General features: G+C 37.3%; 1 protein-coding gene across 12 annotated transcripts in view; it reads right to left on the reverse strand.

Moving 5' to 3' along the window:
• Window positions 1–22081, reverse strand: part of LOC5568854 (cytospin-A) — a 141239-nt gene that overhangs the window by 58135 nt on the left and 61023 nt on the right. For 6 of the 12 annotated variants that reach the window (XM_021854791.1, XM_021854789.1, XM_021854792.1 and 3 more), the window contains exons 4-7: window positions 10323–10839; window positions 7301–7447; window positions 7062–7238; window positions 6893–6994 (exon numbers count right to left, since the gene is read on the reverse strand). In XM_021854791.1, the coding sequence (XP_021710483.1) occupies window positions 6893–6994; window positions 7062–7238; window positions 7301–7447; window positions 10323–10839 (943 nt within the window). Of the gene's footprint in view, window positions 1–6892; window positions 6995–7061; window positions 7239–7300; window positions 7448–10322; window positions 11072–22081 lie in introns of all 12 variants that reach the window. The other 6 variants (XM_021854797.1, XM_021854793.1, XM_021854800.1 and 3 more) reach the window with 2 other exon arrangements.

Here is a 22081-nt window from a genome sequence, read left to right on the forward strand (position 1 = left end):
GACTTGCGATTCACGGCAGTATAGCCCACCTAAAACGAAGGCAAACGTCATTTTCTGACATACGACGCAATTTATCAATGTTGGTAGCCATAATTTTCTTTTGTTCTATGCTATTTGACAGCTCGAAACTCAGCCCAATTAGTGACAGTCTTTCACTAAGTGGGCTACAGGTTTAATGCAACGAACGAAAGTTGACTATACCTACATGGGCAGTGACCGGTCATTAGGCCAGTTATTACCATAAGATTTCCTTTATTAAAATTCAGTATAGCCCGGGCTTTTGTTAGACTGGGTTTTATGAATCTTTTCACTTGCTTGGATGTATCCGTGGCGCTCCAATTGGATTCTACCATGGACATTTCCCAATTTTTCAGTTTCATCCTGAGAGTGCACTCAGAAACACCACAGAACGGTACAGGGCCGACAAAGGTCGAAGCTGCACCCTGTCTTGCTGGAACACAGTGGGACTGCGCCCTATAGCGATTACCTTGCTGATACCAGGGCCGAAAACTCCAGCTCCAGTATTGTCGCCCATCTTTAACCCGTCGGTATAAAATACAATAGAACCTGGACGTAAACTTGGCCCACCAGAATCCCAAATATAGCGGCTTGGTTTAACCACTTTAAAGGGAACATCAAAGTTGGTCCATAGTTGTCATCCAATCTTCTATTGTTTTCATATCTGAATTCAAATTGAATTCCTTGATGATCTTCATGTGACCAATCAAATCACCATCTAGTATTTTATTATAACGAATTAACTGCAAGGCATTTTTTGCAGCTTGCAGTTTAATGAATTGATGCAAAAACAGTACCTATATTAAAAAGGGCATCCAAGGCAACCGATGGTGTACTTTTCATTGCCACTGTCATTGATATACAAGCAAGTCTTTGCAACTCAGCCAGCTTCTTGTGAGCGGTTACCTCATTTGTCTTGGGCCACCATACCAATGAAGAATAACTAATTTTTGGTCGGACTATTGCTGAATAAATCCAGTTTACCATATTAGGACGCAGTCCCCAAATTTTTCCTAGGGCTTTATTGCAGACCCATACGGCATTAGTACCCTTACTTAAGACCTTGTTCAGATGAGAGTTCCAGTTCAATTTCTTATCCAGAGTAACCCCAAGGTGTTTAACTTCTTCCGAAAATTGAATTTAAACTCAATTCAAAGAAGGCTGTATAAGCTTTACCTTTTTCCTTCTGGTAAAAGGCACGATAATAGTTTTTGAAGGGTTTACGTTTAACCCCTCTTTCTTACACAATTTGAGAGTAATGTTTAACGCAGTTTGCAACCGATCGGAAATCGTGGTATCAAACTTTCCACGAACCAAAATGGCCACATCGGCATATCCAATTATCTTAAAACCTTGATCTTTTAAATTTCTAAGGAGTTCGCCCAAGTAACAATTTTTGGTTTTACGAATTACTTCTAGAGTGCTATAAATAAACGCACATAAAACCACGATCAAGGAACTTTTGCCTTCATCGCATCCCCCAAAACCTCTTGTAGGCTACAACGTGACTAGTTGGCCCACTCTAAAAGAGGCTATGAAGTGTATATTTATGTCACACAAATAAAGCAAAATAGCATAATGGTAGCTATATTGAGGCCGCCTGTTCTAGATGAATGTCGCTTCATCTTGAAAATGATTTTATCATAACGTCGATCTTGCCGGATTTATTCCAACGTAAACAAAACAAAATAAAATTGAAAACAAATCAGTGATAATTTATTTTGTGATAACTTTTATTTGAAGGAATTTATTTGGATATACATTGTGCTCTTTAGTGCCGTGTGAAATTTACTGTGAAATGTGATAAGAAAGAAGTAAATTTGCCTGTGCCCCCTCTGAAAGTGACATATTTCTAGTTATTTAGCAATGGATCATTAAAATAACCAAAACGGCCGCTATGGAAAGCATAGATAGCGCCACCGTAGTCTTGTGTGTTTGACAGAACAGCAATGCTGTCACAATGTTAAATTCCATATACAGTGGCGCCTTTGTTTTGATGCGGTGAGCACTTGCAAAAACTACCTTCAATGATCCATTGCTAAAATAAATCACCAGGTGAAGAATTCAAGATTTCTTGATTTGATTGGGCAGTAAATGTGCTTCGAATTATATTCAGTCAGTTTAATCATCACACCATAGCATCTAATGAGCAAATTCATGGAGATAATATGATTTTTTGAAAAAATGAAATTGTTGCAACCAGAGTGAAATTAATATGGCGGAACCATAATTGATAGATTGCCATCGACAAATGCTGTTTTGCCATCATAAATACACAAATAAGGGCACACTGTTATGGTTCGACATTTGTGGATGTAAAATTGGCTCAAAAAATGCTGATTTAAGGTTATTCAGTTTTTTTTTTCACTTTTTATGGTAACTAAGCAGCATTCAACAAAGTTTGCAGTTTGGGTATGTTATTATGAAGAATATTCGCAAAAACAATGAAAACGGGCATTAGTTTGTTTTCCATCAAGAATAAGTGTTTGCAATGCATGACAATGCATCTGAAGAGCCCAAATACTGATTTCAGAGGTATAAATAAGGTAAGTTATCAAGATTCAAGTGCAAGTCAATCAGTTTGAAAGCAGCGTTCATGACTACAGTCGACTCTCCACATCTCGATGTTCTACATCTCGATATCTCTCCCTATGTCGATGATTTTTTCGGTCCCTTCACCCTGCATACATTTTCACTCTCCATATCTCGATATCCTCCTTATCTCGATATCTCCCTATCTCGATGTGATTTTCGTTCCCAATTTTCTCTCCGTATGTCGATATGCCCATTATCAAAGGTTACTAGACTGGATTTTAGAGATTCAAAACAATTTGCGAAGACGAAATGACATCTGTTTGTTGTTGATTTTCCTGGCAACTGAGTGATTTTCAATCTAGTATTCGTTGAAAATTTGTTCTATGTCTCGATCTCTCCCTATCTCGATGGTCCCTTCGATATCGAGATGTGGAGAGGCGACTGTATAAGGTGTATTATATCATTCTTTTATCATAGCCGTCACAAATGAGGTTTTATTTGCTGCAATAAAGCTGGTTTTGTAGCCACAAAATTTAAACTTTATAGTTTGTCTTTAAAAGGTTTTGAAAACAACTTAGAGCTGACTTACAAAATATCATCTTCTAGCAACGTTAAATGTCGCCTCTAGCTATCATAGCATTCATGTAACTGTCATAAAACATTAATAAATCCACACGAATGCCAAGTTGCTGGGGAATTGTTACTTGGGCGTCTACTACAAGAGACCACAGTAAGGGCGATAACACTCCTCCTTGAGGACATCCCTTAGTAGATCTTATAGATATTTGCGCATCTCCTCGATCAGCAGAAAATGTCCGATCCCATTCGATAATACTTTTATCAAAGCCTCTTGCCTTATTTACCAGCGTCTAGATTTACCTGATTGATACGCAAATTAGTATTTACAAAGAGGCATTTCTATTAAACTTGTTGACTTGATGATGGCTTATAGATCTAAAGGCTTTGGGAGTTGTTTTATCCTTTCTTCCAGCTTTTGGAATGAAAACAACTCGAACCTTTTGCTACGCTTTTGGAATAAGGTTAACCTGTCAACTATCACTCGGTAACAAGTTGGCGGCGTGCAATCTTATTTTAATATTTTCAGCGGAAAAAAATTGCAGAAAATAATTTCCTGTACCAGCTCTAAGTTGTCCCCTCTGACAGTTTTAAACAGCAATAAAACAAGTTTTAGAATTCATTCGACGTAGACTAAAAATTACTAAATTAAAACAACGTCAATTTTCTAATCACGTGGGGCAAATGAAAAGTTTCTCATCAGAGATAGAATTTGTGTTTTCTCTTTAGGTAACTATAAGTATACAATGTTCGCAATTATAATAGAACAACAGAACGTGCTGATAATTCAAGAAACACTACACTCAAAGCGTTAAAATCTATTATCATGGCCAAATCATGGAACTTCTCTAACAAAAAAGTTGCCAAATATTACGATATTAATATGTGTACTTTGGACAGCCGATTAAAAGGAAGACGTTGATTGAAAAGTTCTAATATAAGAGAACGCATGGAAATCTTGTGGAATGTCTATGTAAAGCGTGTTCAAACCAAAAAAATGGGGTATATCCACATAAAAAAGTTTCTAAACACTTTATAGAAGGATTCCGTTTGATTTCTCCCGATGAGTTATCCGACGTAATATCCGATTTTCTTAACAAATAACGAGCAGTGTAAATTCTACAGAATAGAAATGCAACTACTGTCCCATGAACTAATATTGGAAATGTTGCAGTTATAATGCTGTCGAATCATTCCAACAAACATAACTGAGCAGAAGAAAATTTAAGTAACAAGAATAAAATTTTCTTTGTTTACATGTTACTTATGTTATTGTTCATAGGGACGCCTTAGCAAATGTTAAAAGTAATAGAAATCGTGAATATAACTGTTAGTGTTTGAATTTATTGTTCAAAACAATAAACTTTTCACTTTTCACCCCACAAGTGAAGCAAGTGAAAATTAAGGAGCCGTTTTTCAAAAACTTTTTCTGACCTGTTTTCTTTAATTTTACATAAAAATAAATTTCAGCATACTGCTTATATTTGGTGTGAGTCAAGCTAAAAAATATGCACGACCTCATTTGTTTTAATTTAAAGTCTCTAGAATTTGAAGAATCCCAACCAGGCTTGGGAACTGTGATCACAATTTGATACAGTTCATCGATTCTGCCAGTGCCAGTCAACCAAAACACAAAGCAGCAGCAGCATAAATACCATCAAATGTTGAATAATTCAATCGCTAATATTTCGCTTGTGTTCTCAAATAATTATTGAAATCTATTAGCTCTAACAGCAAGAGCACAATCATTCCGTTGCGATACATATAAACAAGTTAAATTTTATGCCGCCTTTACCGAGCAAGAAGTCAAAACCTCGAAAATCGGAAAAATCGTGTTACCGCTGTGCTCGAGTCATTTCGCATTCGGGTTTGAATAAACGTTGGGAAGAACAAGATTACAGTTTTGAAGAGCCGTGATATTTTTTTGTTTTGAACGGTCATGGTTTGCTTTGGATTTTGATGGTCGTGTAGAAACATGTGAATGTCGAGTTGGTAAATGTTTGCGACGGTACATTTCCCATCCCTGTTCCCAACTATGCGAAATCCATTACCCACTTACCCCACGGTACCTTACACAACGTGTTACAACAGCCTACTTGAAGGCAAGACGAAGTTTGCCGGGACCACTAGTGAAAAATAAAATTGAATTCCCAGATAATAGGGATCCGGATCCTATTCTTGGCACTTTTGATTCACTTCTGAAGTTGGGTTTTTTGAAATACAGTCAACTTTCGTTCGTTGCACTAAACCTGTAGCTCACTTAGTGAAAGACTTTCACTAATCGGGCTGAGTTTCAAGCTGTCAAATAACAGAGAACAAAAGAAAATCAGAGCTACCAACATTGATAAATCAAGCGTGTGCTAGAATAAGGGCGTAAGTCGCATGATCGATTTCTCTCCATCGATCCTCTCTTTTGCGAATAAAGGTGATTAGACGCAAGTTTGCCAACATTTTTTCAACTTAGGCCGCAAGATTGCGTCGCTAACAAGCGGTCTGAAGTGAAAAAAATATATCAAACCAGCATCTTGTCACTTTTATTCACAGAAGAGAGGATCGATGAAGAGAAATCGATCATGCGACTTACGCCCTTATTCTAGCACACGCTTGAAATAGGGTCCTAAAGCCCTGTCCCAATTTTAATACCAAACGCTTAAGTTTAGGCCAAAAACACATGTTTACTCAATTTTTTAATGTTTTTCGTTGGTTTAAGTTTTTAGGCTTAATTTTTTCATGCTTCTTTAGATTTCGTCTAACCCCTTGGCTTAAACTCAAATTTTAGGTATAATTTATTTTCCATGTCTCTTTCGAAATGTCAGTTAGGAACAAACCCAGTGTTAAAACTAAAACCCCTGTGGTGTTTTTGTCGACTAAGCGAACGTCAAACATGATCAAAAGTGTCAAAGTTCATTTATGGATCCAATTTTTAAATTAAAGTTTAAACATGATATAGCCGTTATTTGAACGGGAAAAAATGCTAAAGTAGTTGCAGTAACAGGCCCTTTCGTGTTGTTAAATAAAAACAAGATTTCATTAAAAATTTTAGGACTCAATTGCGTCTTGTGTCAGAAAATGATGTTTGCCTTCGTTTTAGGTGGACTAAAGCCCAACTAACGGGAGCCCAATTAAAACGAAGCCCACCTAAAGATAGTGCAACGAACGAAATTCGACTGTACCTCAGTTTTGGCCACAATATGCATCGTACTGAAATTGTTTCAGACAATCTAATTTTATTGCAAAGTTTCAGAGAATTCGGTCGAGAAAAATCCCCCATTCCAAAGCGAATCATGGAAGTGCCCAAGTAGTTCTGCACCCTATGAGAATATTTACAGTAAAAAATAGAGCTCTACACACCAAATCATTGTTTGCTGAAATCAGCAATTTATTGCTGAAATTTTCCGAGCTGTCATTTTCAGTAAACCGTATAGCTGATTTTCAATGCAGAGCGCTGAAAAATCAGCAGGTCTCTATAGAAACTCAGCAATTTGATTTGCTGGAAATGTAAGCTCGGTAAATTTTAGCAAAATATTGCTGTTTTTAGTGAAAAAAATGGTGTGTGTGAAACAAAAAAGTGGTTACGGATTTATGACCGACAATAAATTAAGAGATAGATCATGTAAAGGCAAACACAAACATTTGTGAGCTGGATCTTATTTTTTAAGGTGCCCTAGTAGTTTTTTGTCCTAACATTTCAAACCAATTTTAAATTTTTCGAATACAGTGTTCTCCACATCTGAATGTAATAAAACAAAAACAAAAGACTTACCTGCGTTATTTTATCTTGCAGACATGCAACAGCAATCTCACTACTGGACGATTGCTTATCCCAGTCAGGTGTGACACATGGAGTTCCTTCCATATCCAGGTTCTGAAATGACACACGAATATTAGGATTCACAGTACATATTTTCCATCAATCTCAAACCTCAACTTACATTTGGTAACGCTATGGACGCCGGCGCAGAGCTATGAAGCCTTTGGGAATCTCGTATGATCTGCTGTTTCTCGGAGTCTGACAAGGGTGATTGCACAACACTTTTAAGCCTATCCCTGAGAGTTTCATTTTCATCGAGCAATCGATGCAGTTCACTGTTGCTCATTTCCTGCGATGTCTAGAAAGGCAGAATTTTGAACGAATTAGTAAGATTAATTTGAACGTCATTGAAATTATTACTTGTAGTTTGACGATTTCATCTCGAAGAGCTTGAACTTCTTGTTTGTAGACCGACATCTCGATGACTTTTTCTTCCAGTTCCGCATTTTCCTGTCTCAGCCTCTCCAAGTGAGATTGAAATTCTTGCATTCTGTTGGCTTTTGGGTCCTGCAATGACAAAGACAGAGAATAGTTATACAGTTGATTGGTCGACAACAAATAACGAGTATGTATTGAGTTCTGCTTCAGTTACACCACACCTTTTTTAAATATTGTTGAACTTGACTGACTGATTTTTGTTGCATTTTTTGCCCATTGCACATCGTGGAATCCACTGAATGTTAGCGATATTCCATACTTTTTAAATTTTTGATGAATGTATTGAAATTACACACATTGTGTGTTAATTCAGAACAGCTCGATTTTGTGCCAATCATACTCAATTTTGTGTAAACTCGTTTAAGCATGTATGTTTTGTGGGCAAGCTATTTTTTTGTTTTTAATTTTTTTATTAGTATCATTCCAAACATTACATTCATTTCTTATATCTAGGTGTTCAGTGTTAGACATCATTATCATCCTAAACAAATAAAAGATTTTAAGACAACACTATCATCCTAAACAAATAAAACAAATTTAAGATTTTATTCACATTTTGTTAACAACATATTATACCGTAAAGTGCCGTAACTCAGCGCAGTTAACGAAAAAAACATTTCAAATGCTTAATTAAAAATTATTATTGCACCAACAAAAAAGCTTTCTGGGTGGATCGCTAGCAAATCTGTTTTAGATTATGGGAAAAATATAAACTAGACTGTATTCAAACGTTACAATTGTGATTTTTTTAATTAGTTCACACGTTGAAATTGCCTAATTCCGCGCATTTTTTACACGCTTTTCCATATTCCGCGCAGAAAAATGCCTAATTCCGCGCACTCGCGAAACAATCATATTAACATTAATTTTATATAAGGCAGCATCCATTCATTACGTAACGCTGAAATTGAACATTTTCAACACCCTACCCCCCTCCATAACATTTTTTGTAGGAAAAAAAGTAAAGTTTTATATGAGCCGTAACGAAGATTTTTTTTCTAATTTTTCGACTATCACATGATATAAGGATAAACATTTGTTATATTTTTTTTCTGAGACGAGACTCGCGAAGACGGTCTTCTTTTTCTGTCATTGTTGAGTTTTTTTTTTTCTTATTCATCTCTGTGTTTCCATCAATTATGCGCAAGCCGTTCAAACCCTCACATGAACATCCCAGCAAATATGCAATTGCAATTGCATCACACTGAAGCATAAAAAGCCTTTGAAGTGAATTTTTATACCAGAAAAAGTAGCAGACATTAAAAATAACTATAGTCTTGTGTTTAGATTTATCAGCATCTTTGGAAAAACTGCTCCGAACACTGAGGTTTTTATAACAGTTTATTTTGAATACAATACTTTTCAATTTTTCAGTTAAAAAACGACTGGCTGCATTTGGACGTTTCGCGACAGCGGAATCTGGGCTGCATATGACGTTAATATTTTTCCTCTTCCTTGTCAACTTCGGGGATTGCATGTTATTCCAGAAGAAATTTCAAAAATTTATGCAGTTTGGCGAAACCGCCCGAATACCTCTACACACTTAAATTTTTTACCGTAATCCGTGAATTTCACCGTAATCTCAACAGTTGAACAGTTCGGTAAAATAAAACACCGTAATTCCATCGAAATTCAACGGATTCCGGTGAAATTTTACCGAAAACTGTAAAAATTTACCGTACTCCGTTGATTTATTTCACCGAACTTTTCAGCTGTTAAGATTACGGTGAAATTCACGGATTGCTGTAAAATAATTCAAGTCTGTATATTTGTATTCTGCACTGTTCATACAATAACAAATGTTTATGGGCCTTGGTTTTGAACAAACTGTTCCTCCCACCATTAATGACCACGTGGTTTCTGAACGGCCGCTAGTTTTCCTGTAAGTGGGCTTTCCTGATATTCCGGTTGTTTGTGAAACGTATTTATGCATGAAAATACTTCCTCAGATAAATATTCAGCTGTGACGACGAATATAGCATGTTTTACTTGTTTGTTGTTCTGTGAATAGCAGTGCGCGGAATTAGGGACTTATAAAAAATGACGTGCCCTAATTCCGCGCAATACTTTTTGGGATAAATCTCAATAATTATGCTAATATTTAATAAGATTTCATAGAAGCATCAAGAAACATATCTGTAGCAAGTAGTTCCATAGAATATTGCATGAAAAATAAAACATTTTTAATAAAGAAATCACGTTTGTTTGTGTCCTACAGTCTTAGCACGGACGCTAAGGAAATAGAAAAAATGGCCTCTACTTAGACGGGCCTCCACTGATTATTTTTTAACGCCGCAAAAAACTGCTTCATTTGCTTTTATACGTGATTCAAACTTATTCTAAATCAAAGTAGCATCAAATGGCGTTAAAAGTTCTTGAAGTATTAATGTGCATTTCCATATATAAATAATTTTGTATGAAATGCGCGGAATTAGGCAATGCGCTGAATTAGGGCACTTTACGGTATAATTGCCGTAGCAGTTCCGATTTTTTACAGGTGAGTTTATTTCACCTGCTTATAAGAGAAAAAAAAAACACCTAACTTAACCTACATATATAACGCATTAATCGTGGCAATAGAAGATTGTAACGATTTTTTCCTGAATTTATTAATTATTTTATTTGACATTTGTTCCAATGCTTCAACATTGGATATTCTATGTAACTCGTGGAAAATATGCTAATTGAAAACATTTGTTAAATATATCAACTAAGAATGATAATCTGCTTTCTGGAAGTTTCTTAATGAGGATGTAGAATATTCCATCATAGCCAGGAGCTTTCATATTTTTGATTTTTCTAATAATAGTTCTCACTTCTTCCAAATCATTCTCCCAGGAATGTTCGAAAACGTTCTTTTGATTTAGAATATTTTCAAAGTCCTGAGTAATTTGATTTTCAATTGGAAATATAGATATTCTAAATGTGACATCAGTTGACTTACCTCCATCGGTCCGCCGAAGCTGATTGATGTTAGTTCCTTCGAAATTACAATCTCTTCTGTGGCACTGGAATAGGCATCGTCATCGCGTTGGTCCAATTCACTGCGACTTCCGGCCCGTGGCAGCTGTTGAGCCCCTTGGAACTGCTCCAACTGATGTTGGTGAACCGAGGGCTGCGGTTGGACGATGGGCATTTGATTGCTGGGTTTCGGATGGCGGATTCCGGCTTTTGGCTCTTTACCGAAATGTTTCAGATCAGTAAGCTTTTCCCGTGAGCCTCTGCCTTGCTGGTGATGATGATGGTACGGTTTACTGTTGGATCCACCGTATTGGTCAAGTTTGTCCTTGGAACCGTGCAAGGCTCGATTATGTTTGGCGGATGATTTCGGGGGAGCAGCCGCAATACCAACACAATCTAGGCTCGATACAGACGACGCACCCTTAATGGAGCCGCCATTCGTAGTTGCGATGTTGTTCGTCGATTGCGATGAATGTTTCGATCCCGAGGGACCTTGACCTCTGCGGAAAAGCGACTTAAGCTTGATCATGGTACTAAATCACTTGATATTCACACTATCTAAATCGATGTTGTTGGGCGGCACTCGATAGTCATTGGATATGGAAGGAATCTCAGAAACGGACATGCCTCCGCTCTGCTACATTTCAACCTTTAAGCACTTAATCATCCCAGAGGCAACCTCGTTGCCACAATCTATCACTATTTAAGAGTTTGCGCTCAGAACTGATTCTGCTAAACGAAGAACAAAACACTTAGTTATTTTCAAGTAGAACTCGAGAAGCTGATTGTGATCGCGTGTTTCTGGGTGCTTAGAGAGTCGGCATTTTTTTCTTCCCAAGATAACAACGGATTACATTCAATAAATCCACGCATTCTTTCGGAGCCCGCAGTGAAACCGAAGCGTTGGTGTGTTTGCATGATTTTAAAAGATAAAACTGTTCCGAGATAAGCAAAAACTGGTCGCATTCTTAAGTTGTTTTCGCATTCATTTAATTTAAAATTAAGGCTCAACAGACTCTTTCAACTCAAACAGCAAACGCAAAACGTGAGTTGTGTTAAAGTTTATATTTTTTGCTGATCAAATCGCAAATTTGCTGCCCAAAATCGCAAATTAGCTCCATCTTTGCTCGATTTCTTAACCAATAAATCAAAATTGAACGCAACTGCACCTGATTTTAAGGTGGCCGTTCCACCCACACCATTCCTAATTTTAGTATCCCAAAGATAACAAACGCATCATAGAGTGCCGTTACTGAGCAACCCTTCATCAAGTGGGAAATGGAATCATCAATTTATCGTTTCGTACCAGCAGAGCAGGTGCTCCATACAGATTCAAGAAGCACCGAATTTGATTCAATTTGTTGGTGAGATAGCAAAGCAAATCAATGTACGGGCATCATTACACCTTAAAAGGAATGGTATATAGATGGAGCAAGCAACATTACGCTTAGTTATTGGTATTTTTTTCCGCCAGGCATTTAACGAGTAGGGAAGCTGGAGTGAGATGTAAAGATTCATGTTCAAAAGAAATCAATTACCCCTTTAGCTCAGCCCTCATTGCATATAGCCTCATGGTGTGCGCGGATCATTTTTTTTTTTGACGAATCTATTAAAATTTAATTTTGATCCATCGTTAGTAATCACCGAGCTATATCACTACGGTTCGTGTATGAAGAGTTTGAGCTTGAGCCCGTGGTTGATACTCCAGCATCGCCAGATCAGCTGCACTTACACAAGGAACCAACCAGACGACTGCTTGGGACCTGGGAGGGAGAAACCAATACAAAATTTCTGTACGTCATAGTGAGCCGAGATTCCGCTGTCACGAACTGTCACTGTGAGCCCAGATCTCAAACATTGGACTAACATGAAAAAAGCGCGTAACTGATTAAAACACATTTTCGTATTTCTTCAAAAGTGATAAAAATCGAATAAAATCAATTCATGCACATAATGCAAGTAATGTCACGTGAGCACCATTTCTCGCATACTCTGAGATAACGCCCTAAAAGCCATTGGTAGCAACGTGTGTAGCTCGTTGTTTCTGAGCAAAAGAAAGAATAAGCATCAAAACCAACATCACGGACAGGTAGATAATGATCCTTCCTTTCCCATAGCGTTGTTGAATAACATGAAAATCCATTCAAATGCTCAGAAACAACGAGCGACACACATGGTTACCAATGGCTTTTAGGGCGAGATCAGAAGTTATGCGAGATTTAATCTGATTGAACATAAAGCATTGAAAAACGCATCGTTCTACTTTTTCCAATGAAAATGAATATTTAGTGCATAGAAAACTGTGGCCCTTTTTTCATGTTTGTCAGGAAAGATCGAAGGTGCACAACAAAAGGAAACTACCGATTTTCTCGAAGCCTGCCTTGATTGTTGTTGGCATACTGGAGTTATCTTGCAGTTCAAAATAACGTTGACTTATATTTCGTGTGTAGTATCGGTGCCTCCCTCCCAGCTTGGGACTAACAGACACCTTCAGTGTAAAGTTCTAGTGATCTTCTACTTTTAGGCAACAATGGCGCCTGCCACGTCAGAATGTAGACCAATGAGGGAAAGGGGAAGGAAATTATGATGCATTTAACACTGGTCCACAGTAGACCGGATATACCCCTGCATCTACGTCAGTTCATGCGGGAAGATGAAGGGATGGTAATTTTATGGCAGAGAGGCTTGCTGTTTGGTTAGCAGACTGCCTATGAATCAGACGTAAGGAAAGGCATAGAAACAAGAACATAGAAAATGTAAATTGACACTTATATTGAGCTGTTCGGTAATCCAATCCGCATGGTTATTAAATTAATTAACTCATTACGCGTGGTAAAGATGGACAAATTATGGGTGAAATTATGAAAAAAATCCACGTGCTCGGCTGGGATTTGAACCCAGGACTCTTGTATGCTAGACGAGCGCTTTACCAACTAAGCTACCGAGCCACTTGGTGACCCAATAACTGAGTTGGTTACAAGTTTAGAATTCAAATCCCTACAGACCACGCGGACCCCTTTCACAACCAATATCCATCCATCTCATGTACCTACACACGCGGAACGAGCGAGTGCGATTTATTTAGTGTTGAAACTGTTTGCCTATCGTACCTACATCGCTTCCACAACAACTGTATTGTGGAAGAGTAAAGATGTGGGAAGGCTATCAACGTGTCGTTCTCACTCAAGCCTTCCCACATCTTTACTCTTCCACAATACAGTTGTTGTGGAAGCGATGTAGGTACGATAGGCAAACAGTTTCAACACTAAATAAATCGCACTCGCTCGTTCCGCGTGTGTAGGTACATGAGATGGATGGATATTGGTTGTGAAAGGGGTCCGCGTGGTCTGTAGGGATTTGAATTCTAAACTTGTAACCAACTCAGTTATTGGGTCACCAAGTGGCTCGGTAGCTTAGTTGGTAAAGCGCTCGTCTAGCATACAAGAGTCCTGGGTTCAAATCCCAGCCGAGCACGTGGATTTTTTTCATAATTTCACCCATAATTTGTCCATCTTTACCACGCGTAATGAGTTAATTAATAGAAAATGTGTTTATGTTATCTGAAATTCATTTAATTTAATCGGTTCATCCATGCAACCATTACAATACGTTACAAACATAAATTGAAGCTGTCAAAAAAATTTCAAATATAAACAAAAACTTTTTCAAATTTCTGAACTAAAAACGTAGAATGTCTTCGGTTTTCCATTGTCAATCGATTGATTAGACCAGGCCTGCCCAACCTTTCTGGCACTTTTTTGATATAAATGGTTACCGCGTTCGCAATAATAGTCCGATTTGTACCTAAAATGAAAGCTTGGTATTATAGTTGATTGATCCATGTATACAAAGTCAAATTTATATTAAACTCTTTGCTAGCGATGTACACTAAGGCAAAAACAGTCCAGCCCGCGGGCCGCACCAATTTTTTTACTTAACTGCACCTGTAACGAAGAGTTTGATATAAAGTCGAATTTTTATACATGGATTAGTCAGATATAGTACCAAGCTTTCATATGAGGTACAAATTTCTTAGATCGGACTATTATTGCGGACACGGCAACCATTTATGTCAAAAATGAGCCAAAAAGGTTGGGAAGGCCTGGATTAGACTATGGGCAAGCATGTTATACAACCAGTGACGAGGACTTTGTCGCCAAACGATAAAAAATTCCGGGGGTCTAAAATATATACTTTGAGGGTGCAAAATGTATTAGTGTGTTCAAAACAATGAAAAACAGTGCTTTGGATCCTACATGACCATATGGGCATTTTTATTCGATGAGGAAGTTTTTCTCTACATTTTGGCATGTCCTTGGACTTGGTTACGCTGTGCAATTAATTAATTGGAACAAAAAATTAAAATCACTTCCTTAGGGGGTCCAAAATATGGCCGTTACCCTATGTGTGTATTAAAAATATATTAAACTGGAATAAGCGTTTATGTTTGCACTTATTGTAACATCACCACACTTAAATTGTGTTATCATAAGCATGAAACGAGCTCACCAGTGGGTAACCATTCCTCGACTGAAAACGCTTGCTTAGGCTTTTCGAAAAGCCCTTTTTTCGATCTAGCTTTTATCACATGGAATAAAACAAAAAGTAAAGCTTTTTCGATATTTTTATATGAGGGCACAATAAAAACTATCGTCAAGCGGCTTTGAGATGTATTAGTTTTTTTTCATAAATATATGGATACCAATTTAGGCCCTTATCTCTTGTTATAACTAAAAATGGGTAAATACCATGACCCCACAGTTATGGATCAAATAGTGTGGAGTCCAACCTATAAAATTCTATAAAACGACATGGGAACCGTAAAATTGTAATTTAAAAGCACGAATCGAATCGTTTCAAATTGGAACTTCGGTTAGTAAACTGTTTTGAGTGTTATATTTACATAGGATTGCATAACAATTAAAAATTGTGTCGGTTCCTGAAAACCATATTATGGATCAATTTTCATATTATGGATCAAATTGTGACATATTATGGATCAGTGCGCAAAATCAAGAGATTTTCAACTCAATGCATCTGTATTGCATGGTATGGCGAAAGTTAACAATGTGTCATATATTACTGCAAAAAATAGCAGTGTTAGTGCTGGAAACAAGGGTAAAATGCCCTTTTTATTGTGATACTGCATTGTAGTAACTGAGACATGAACTGTTTCCGCTCCACACCAAGTTTTCCACCCATTTTTGTCTGCTAAAATATGAAATTTACAAACCTTGATGTTTTATTAGTTTTATACTTAGTGCTATTGTCTGAAAATGTCGAATCCAATGCATAAAATAGCAGAAATCTACATTCTTTGGAAGTGATCCATAGCCGTGGTAAACAATCATTTCCTGGTCCATATTATGGATCACTAGTTAGAAGTGCTAATATTCTTTGTTTTGAATAAAAATTCATGTAAATTGTTTTCCAAAGATGAATTCACACTAAATCGAAGCGAACGAGCATAAAACATGCTATAACATTTGAATTTTACCACCTGTGGAAGCTTATGAATGCTGACGACACTTCTTACAGAAAACGACCATATAATGATAGCTGTGTGGTACCAACTAAACATTTGTCAAAAACACCGTTATTTAGCGGTTGAATGTTGTGCTTAACATTACAAATAGTAGAAGACAAATAGTATAACATGGGAAAAATATGTTTTACGTCAACGTTTATGTTTTGAGCGAGTTATCCGATGTTGAACGCCAAAGTGATCCGTCACTGTGGGTGATCCGTAACTGTGTGGGCATGGTAGTTTGACATAAGTTCGTTCATCAAATGTGGTGAAAGTTCACTGTGCGGAATAAGATTGTAGGCCGTGTAAGACCGCTCTATTATGTAATAATGGTTCGAACAATAATGCAATAATGGTTGAAAAATCTCATAAATTTCTTATCTGTCGTAATGTTCCGAATGACTTCAAAAGTTTACGCATGACTTTGAAACGTAAATTCATATATTCATTAAAACATACAAGTTATTTCCACTTACCCCAGTTACCCACTTGCATCGCGGTACCTTATTCCATTACGGTCAAACTTTTGCTCTTATTCTACTAGTTGATAAACTTCCATGCAAGTTTAACAGCCAATATATCAAAAACTTGTTTTAGAAACGAAATTTCACAAAACCGTTCAGAAAACATAAAGAAACGATAAAACAATTCAAGTTAAACTTAAAATAAGTTTGTCGGTACAATTAACAGTAAAATTTGTTGATATGAACTTAAACGTATCTTCGTTGCCAATTGCGTCAATTTTTGCTTTCTAACGCATATCTACTGCAATTCTATCTTAAAAGAATATTTCAAACAACTGCAATCACAGTGTGTCAACAGCACGTTGCGGCAGCAATCTACAAGAACCAACAAGCTCTGTTTGTTGGAATACGACGAATTAGAGATCCATGCAATTACCGTCCTATTAGAGTCATAATAACTGCTCGTTGCAACGCGTGTGCGATGAGCTCCGTGAAGGTCGTAAACATTAGAATACACGTATATGTTCCGTACATCCGCTACCGGAGCCCACTGATCTCTTCAATTTTGGGAAACTTAACTAGGTACATAATTAGAGGAGCACAAAGCACAACGAGCATTTAATTACAAATTTCGCGTGTCCAATTCCCCTGCACCGGTTCAGAAAATTATGACCTAGAAATGGTCCAAGACAAAGGTTCCTACATGCATCATATGACGGCGATGATGTGCTTTCGCTGCCGGCTTTTGCATTACTTCAGGTTTTTTTTTATTTGATAAACTACCTCGCGTAGATTTGGGAAACCGCAGAGGAATGGGCGGCTGAAGCGTGACTTCCGACGAGGAGGCGAAATGAAATTGGAAGAAGGGTGTTTTATGGGAGAAGGAAGATGCTCATTTCTCTTCTGAGCCCACTCCCGGTAGACTAAGAGGTATGGGAAAACACTTTCTCACTCGGCGGCACTATGTATATCTGTTGTGGATGAGTAGCCGCAAACATTATTTCTAAGAAAGTTTCTCACGTCTACAGTCGGAGTCGGTGTCCGGTAAATGCAATTTCGTTGTCATTATTACCTTGAAATCTTCTTTTGTAGGGCTGGAAAGATGAAAAGCAATACATGGTGGTCTAAAGATAATTGACTCTGGAGGTCAATTGTGTAGAAACAGAGCATTTCTCGCGTAACTTTTCAAAAGGTCCTAAGTAACAAATGTAAACAAATCGAGATTATCATTGCAAATCATTTGCATTGCACCACTTAGCAGCACACTAGAACACTCGTTCTGATATATTAACAACAAATTAATCTATTCAAAGCTAAACAAAATGACCAACGTTCAAAACTGCATCGCTTTTAATCAATTGTTACATTGGACCTTTGATCAGAGAACCAACCACATGTCCTATGTAACATTTATGAATAAACACGATTCTAATGTTACATTGGACATTCCTGAATAAAGCTTTGGAATGGAGTTTAAAAGGTAGAATGATTTGTAGAAGCGTGTCTGAGACACTACTTAGATGCATAGAATGCCATAATAACTGCTTCTCAATCATTTCAGTCGATATTTTCAGAGTCGCACTGCCTCGCAAAATTGAAAACGCTCAAGTGACAAAAAGAGAATGAGTTACACAAAATTGTATTTTGGTCTTTTTGCCAAACCATGTTTTACCGTTTCGCTGGATTGGATCAGCTGCAACATCTCTTTTCATATTATTAGCGCATTGCGTGCATGTAGGGGAATGATATTGAGCACAAGATTGAGCATCATGATGTCATTGTATCAATCTGATTCAGATGCATGGTCGATCAAGCATATAAATATGCTTCCCGGCAGCAACACGAGCAACGTACATGCGCGACTTGCTCACACATATTTGCAGAGCGATCAATCACCGAAGAGAGGAGAAGCTGTATGTATTTGTTAGACGTGGGCTCCTTTCTCGAGTTCCTACAACAAGATGGACGGCGTCGTCATCGTCATCATTCCCCACCGCAATTTCTGGTTTCAATCGACGGCTGGTGCTGATTGCAACACAGCCGTCACCACCACCACGTCATGCAGTGGGAAACTCTCACATGGGCGAAACCGTCATAAAAACGGGGAGGATTGAGGGAGAATCAGAGAGAGAGCAAAATGTCCTACATACAGCTCAACGTTTCCCCTCCTTCTGTTGTTACATAGGAAACATAGACGGATGGGAAGAAGTGACGTCGTGGGATTGAATGAATCAAAACAAAGCACAGCTGGTGTCTCCGATTAGCACACCGCAACAAAATGTCGATTATCAGCGTATTGAGTGCATGTAGGGAAATGATATTCAGCATCATGATCTTATTGTATCAATCCGATTCAGATCCATGGTCGATGAAGCATATACATATGCTTCACGGCAGCAATACGAGCAACGTGCATGCGCGACTTGCGCACATATATTTGCAGAGCAATCATTCACCGAAGAGCGGAGAAGCTGTATGTATTTGTTTGGCATTGGTTTCCTACAACACAATCGACGGCGCCGTCATCGTCGTTCCCACCGCTATTTCTTGTTTGCGCCGACGGCTGGTGCCGAATGCAACACAGTCGTCACCACCCGTCATGCAGTGGGTAACTCACACACGAACAAGTGTGGGCGAAACCAGCATTGAAACGGGGGGAATATTGAGAGAGAAACAGTGAGAAAGCAAAAAGTCCCAAATACAGCTCAACGTTTCCCCTCCTTCTGTTGTTACATAGGACACATAGACTGGAGGGAAAAAGTGACGGCATGGCATTGAATGAATCAAATTGTTGTTGTTCGTGAGAGACTTTAACCCGAAGGTCATTCGTCTCTTCTTCAAATGAATAAAAACAAAGCACAGCTGGTGCCTGCGATTATCACACCGCAACAAAATGAGCAGTTCAACTTGAATGTTGAAGCAGTTCAACGCACGTGGATACAAAATGAAATAAAACATGATTGTTGTGTGCTCAAATCAAAATATCCGATGTTACTATAACTGAAACAAAATGACAGAAATGAATGTCCAATGTAACAATTCTCGAAAACGTTTTCATACAGACTCAAGTGAAAAAAGTATACAAACTTACTTTATCGATCCTACGTGTTTCGCAGACAAAATTCTACACGTTTTGCTCTGAACCAACTCGAATTTTTAACTTTTGGAACGTTTAATTTCCGGATTTACAAAACGACGAAAGTAAGATTTTCAACTTTCGCAACCTAACCACTACTTTCGCCGCCCCGCTGTATGGAGAGACAAAGTGACTTAACCACGAATCAAAACAAAACACTACTTGAGTCGATTTTACACTGGTAGAAAAACGTCGCAAGTAACTGAATAAAACGGCTTATAATTTTGTCATAAAATTCTTGTGTGAAATAATAGGAATTCCGTAGTTTTTGAACGCGAGCTCATTGTATGCAAAATTTAAGCAATGTACACGTCGAAAAAATGTTTAAAAGGTGATTCATTTTAAAACAGTTTTTGAAGACAGGTTGTGATTCTTCTCAATTCATTTTCTCAAAACCGTATGGAAGTTACTTACGTCGATATGAAAAAGTAATCGAGAATTGTTGAAACAGAACGACCTATGTGATTTATCCTATGTACATATTTTTGGTCAAAACGTCCTATCTGATGTTTTTATAGATTTCAGTGTAATTTCCGAATAAATTGACAAAATTTCATTTCATACGTTGAACTCTATTACACTGCTTCCCTCTACAAGCAACACAGTGGGGAAAAATTGTTTCATTTTGATACAGTTTCAAAATATATTTTCACAACCTTCAAGCTCGATTTACTCGAAATGTGTGAATTGTTAGATAGGCCGTTTTGAAAAGTTACGCGAGATTTGTCAAAGACGTTATAGAGTAAGCTGGGGCAAAAGTTAGACGTTAGTGCAGTGGCGTAGCTAGAATTTTGTGGGCCCGGTGCGAAGGTGGATTTGTGGGCCCTTCAAATAGAGGTTTGCAAATTAACATTTGGACGAAATTTTTGTAATCAAAAGGTCAAAAAATATTAGGCCGGTAAAAAATCACCCAGGAAGTAATTTTTGAGTACCGTAGTCCGAGGTAACATTGATAATTTTTTTGGATATTTCTTAAATATTTCATTTGAAAATGCATATGTTGCAAATTTTATATTTTTAAAACAAGTACTGACTGAAAGTTTAAAGCATGTTTAAAATAATGTTTCAAGTGATTTTTTTTTTATTTTGCTGATATGGGGTAACATTGATCACCCATGAAAGCAGCGTTCGATTATATTGAGAAATTTCTTACTAAAATCATAGTCCCTGAAGCCGAATATGAAGAGCAAACTCTTACAAGTCATTTACTTTTTGAGTTTTTTCAAAATTAAAAACACTTTGAATTGTGAAATACGCCAAAATGTAGACAATATCCAAAGAAATTACTGCATTATTTATAGTAATTTGAGAATTATGCTTAACTGAACATATTTATGGAAGTTATGACAACATAATCGTTTTCAGCGAAGGCATTTTTAGTCTTAACTGCATTTCTTCTGCTCATATCATTTTCAACTCATGTGAGACATGATTCTTTGAGCATGTCATCCATAATCATGAAAATCTTCGTTTCCAAAAGTTGGAAAATTCACGCGTGAACAAATCAATTTTTGCAAAAACCTTTTTTTTTAATTTTCTTTATTAGTATCATTCCAAACATTACATTCATTTCTTATATCTAGTTGTTCTGTGTTATTAGACAACACTATCATCCTAATTTGGTAAAACAAAATTAAGATTTCATTAACATTTTGTTAACAACATATTACATTTCATTTGCCGTAGCAGTTCAGATTTTTTACAGGTGAGTTGATTTCACCTGCTTATAAGAGAACAAAAAAATAACGTTTTCAATTTATTTAACCTAGCTTAACCTAAACTTATAACGTATAATTCGTGGCAATAGAAGATTGTAACGATTTTTTCCTGAAATTATTAATGATTTTATTTGACATTTCTTCCAATGTTTAAACATTGGATATTCTATGTAACTCATTGGTACTATACCAGGGAGGAAGCTTCAGAATCATTTTCAAAATTTTATTTTGAATTCTCTGCAGAGCTTTCTTCCTGGTATTACAACAGCTAGTCCATATTAGTACAGCATACAACATGGCTGGCCTGAAAATTTGTTTGAATATCAAAAGCTTGTTCTTAAGACAAAGTTTTGATTTTCTATTAATAAGGGGATAGAGACATTTTACATATTTATTACATTTGGCTTGAATGCCCTCAATATGATTTTTGAAAGTTAAATTCTTATCTAGCATGAGCCCTAGATACTTAACTTCATCTGACCAATTTATTGGAATCCCTCTCATCGTGACAACAAGTCTACTTGAAGGTTTCAAATAAAGAGGGAATATTATTAGTTGAGTTTTGGAAGCATTAGGAGAAATCTTCCATTTTTGCAAGTATGAAGAACAAATATCCAAACTTTTTTGAAGTCTACTACAGTTGACACGCAGGCTTCGTCCTTTGGTGGAGAGGCCTGTGTCATCCGCAAACAAAGATTTTTGACATCCCTGAGGTAACTCAGGTAAGTCAAATGTGAAAATATTGTATAATATTGGTCCCAAAATGCTGCCTTGAGGAACACCAGCTCTTACAGGAAGTCTTTCAGACCTGGAGTCAGGGCCGCATTTATGGGGGGGGGCGAGGGGGCCATGGCCCCCGGGCCCCCACATTTTAGGGGCCCCCACAAATCTCGAAAA

Source organism: Aedes aegypti, chromosome 3 (genome assembly GCF_002204515.2).
Source record: "Aedes aegypti strain LVP_AGWG chromosome 3, AaegL5.0 Primary Assembly, whole genome shotgun sequence".
NCBI lineage: Eukaryota > Metazoa > Arthropoda > Insecta > Diptera > Culicidae > Aedes > Aedes aegypti.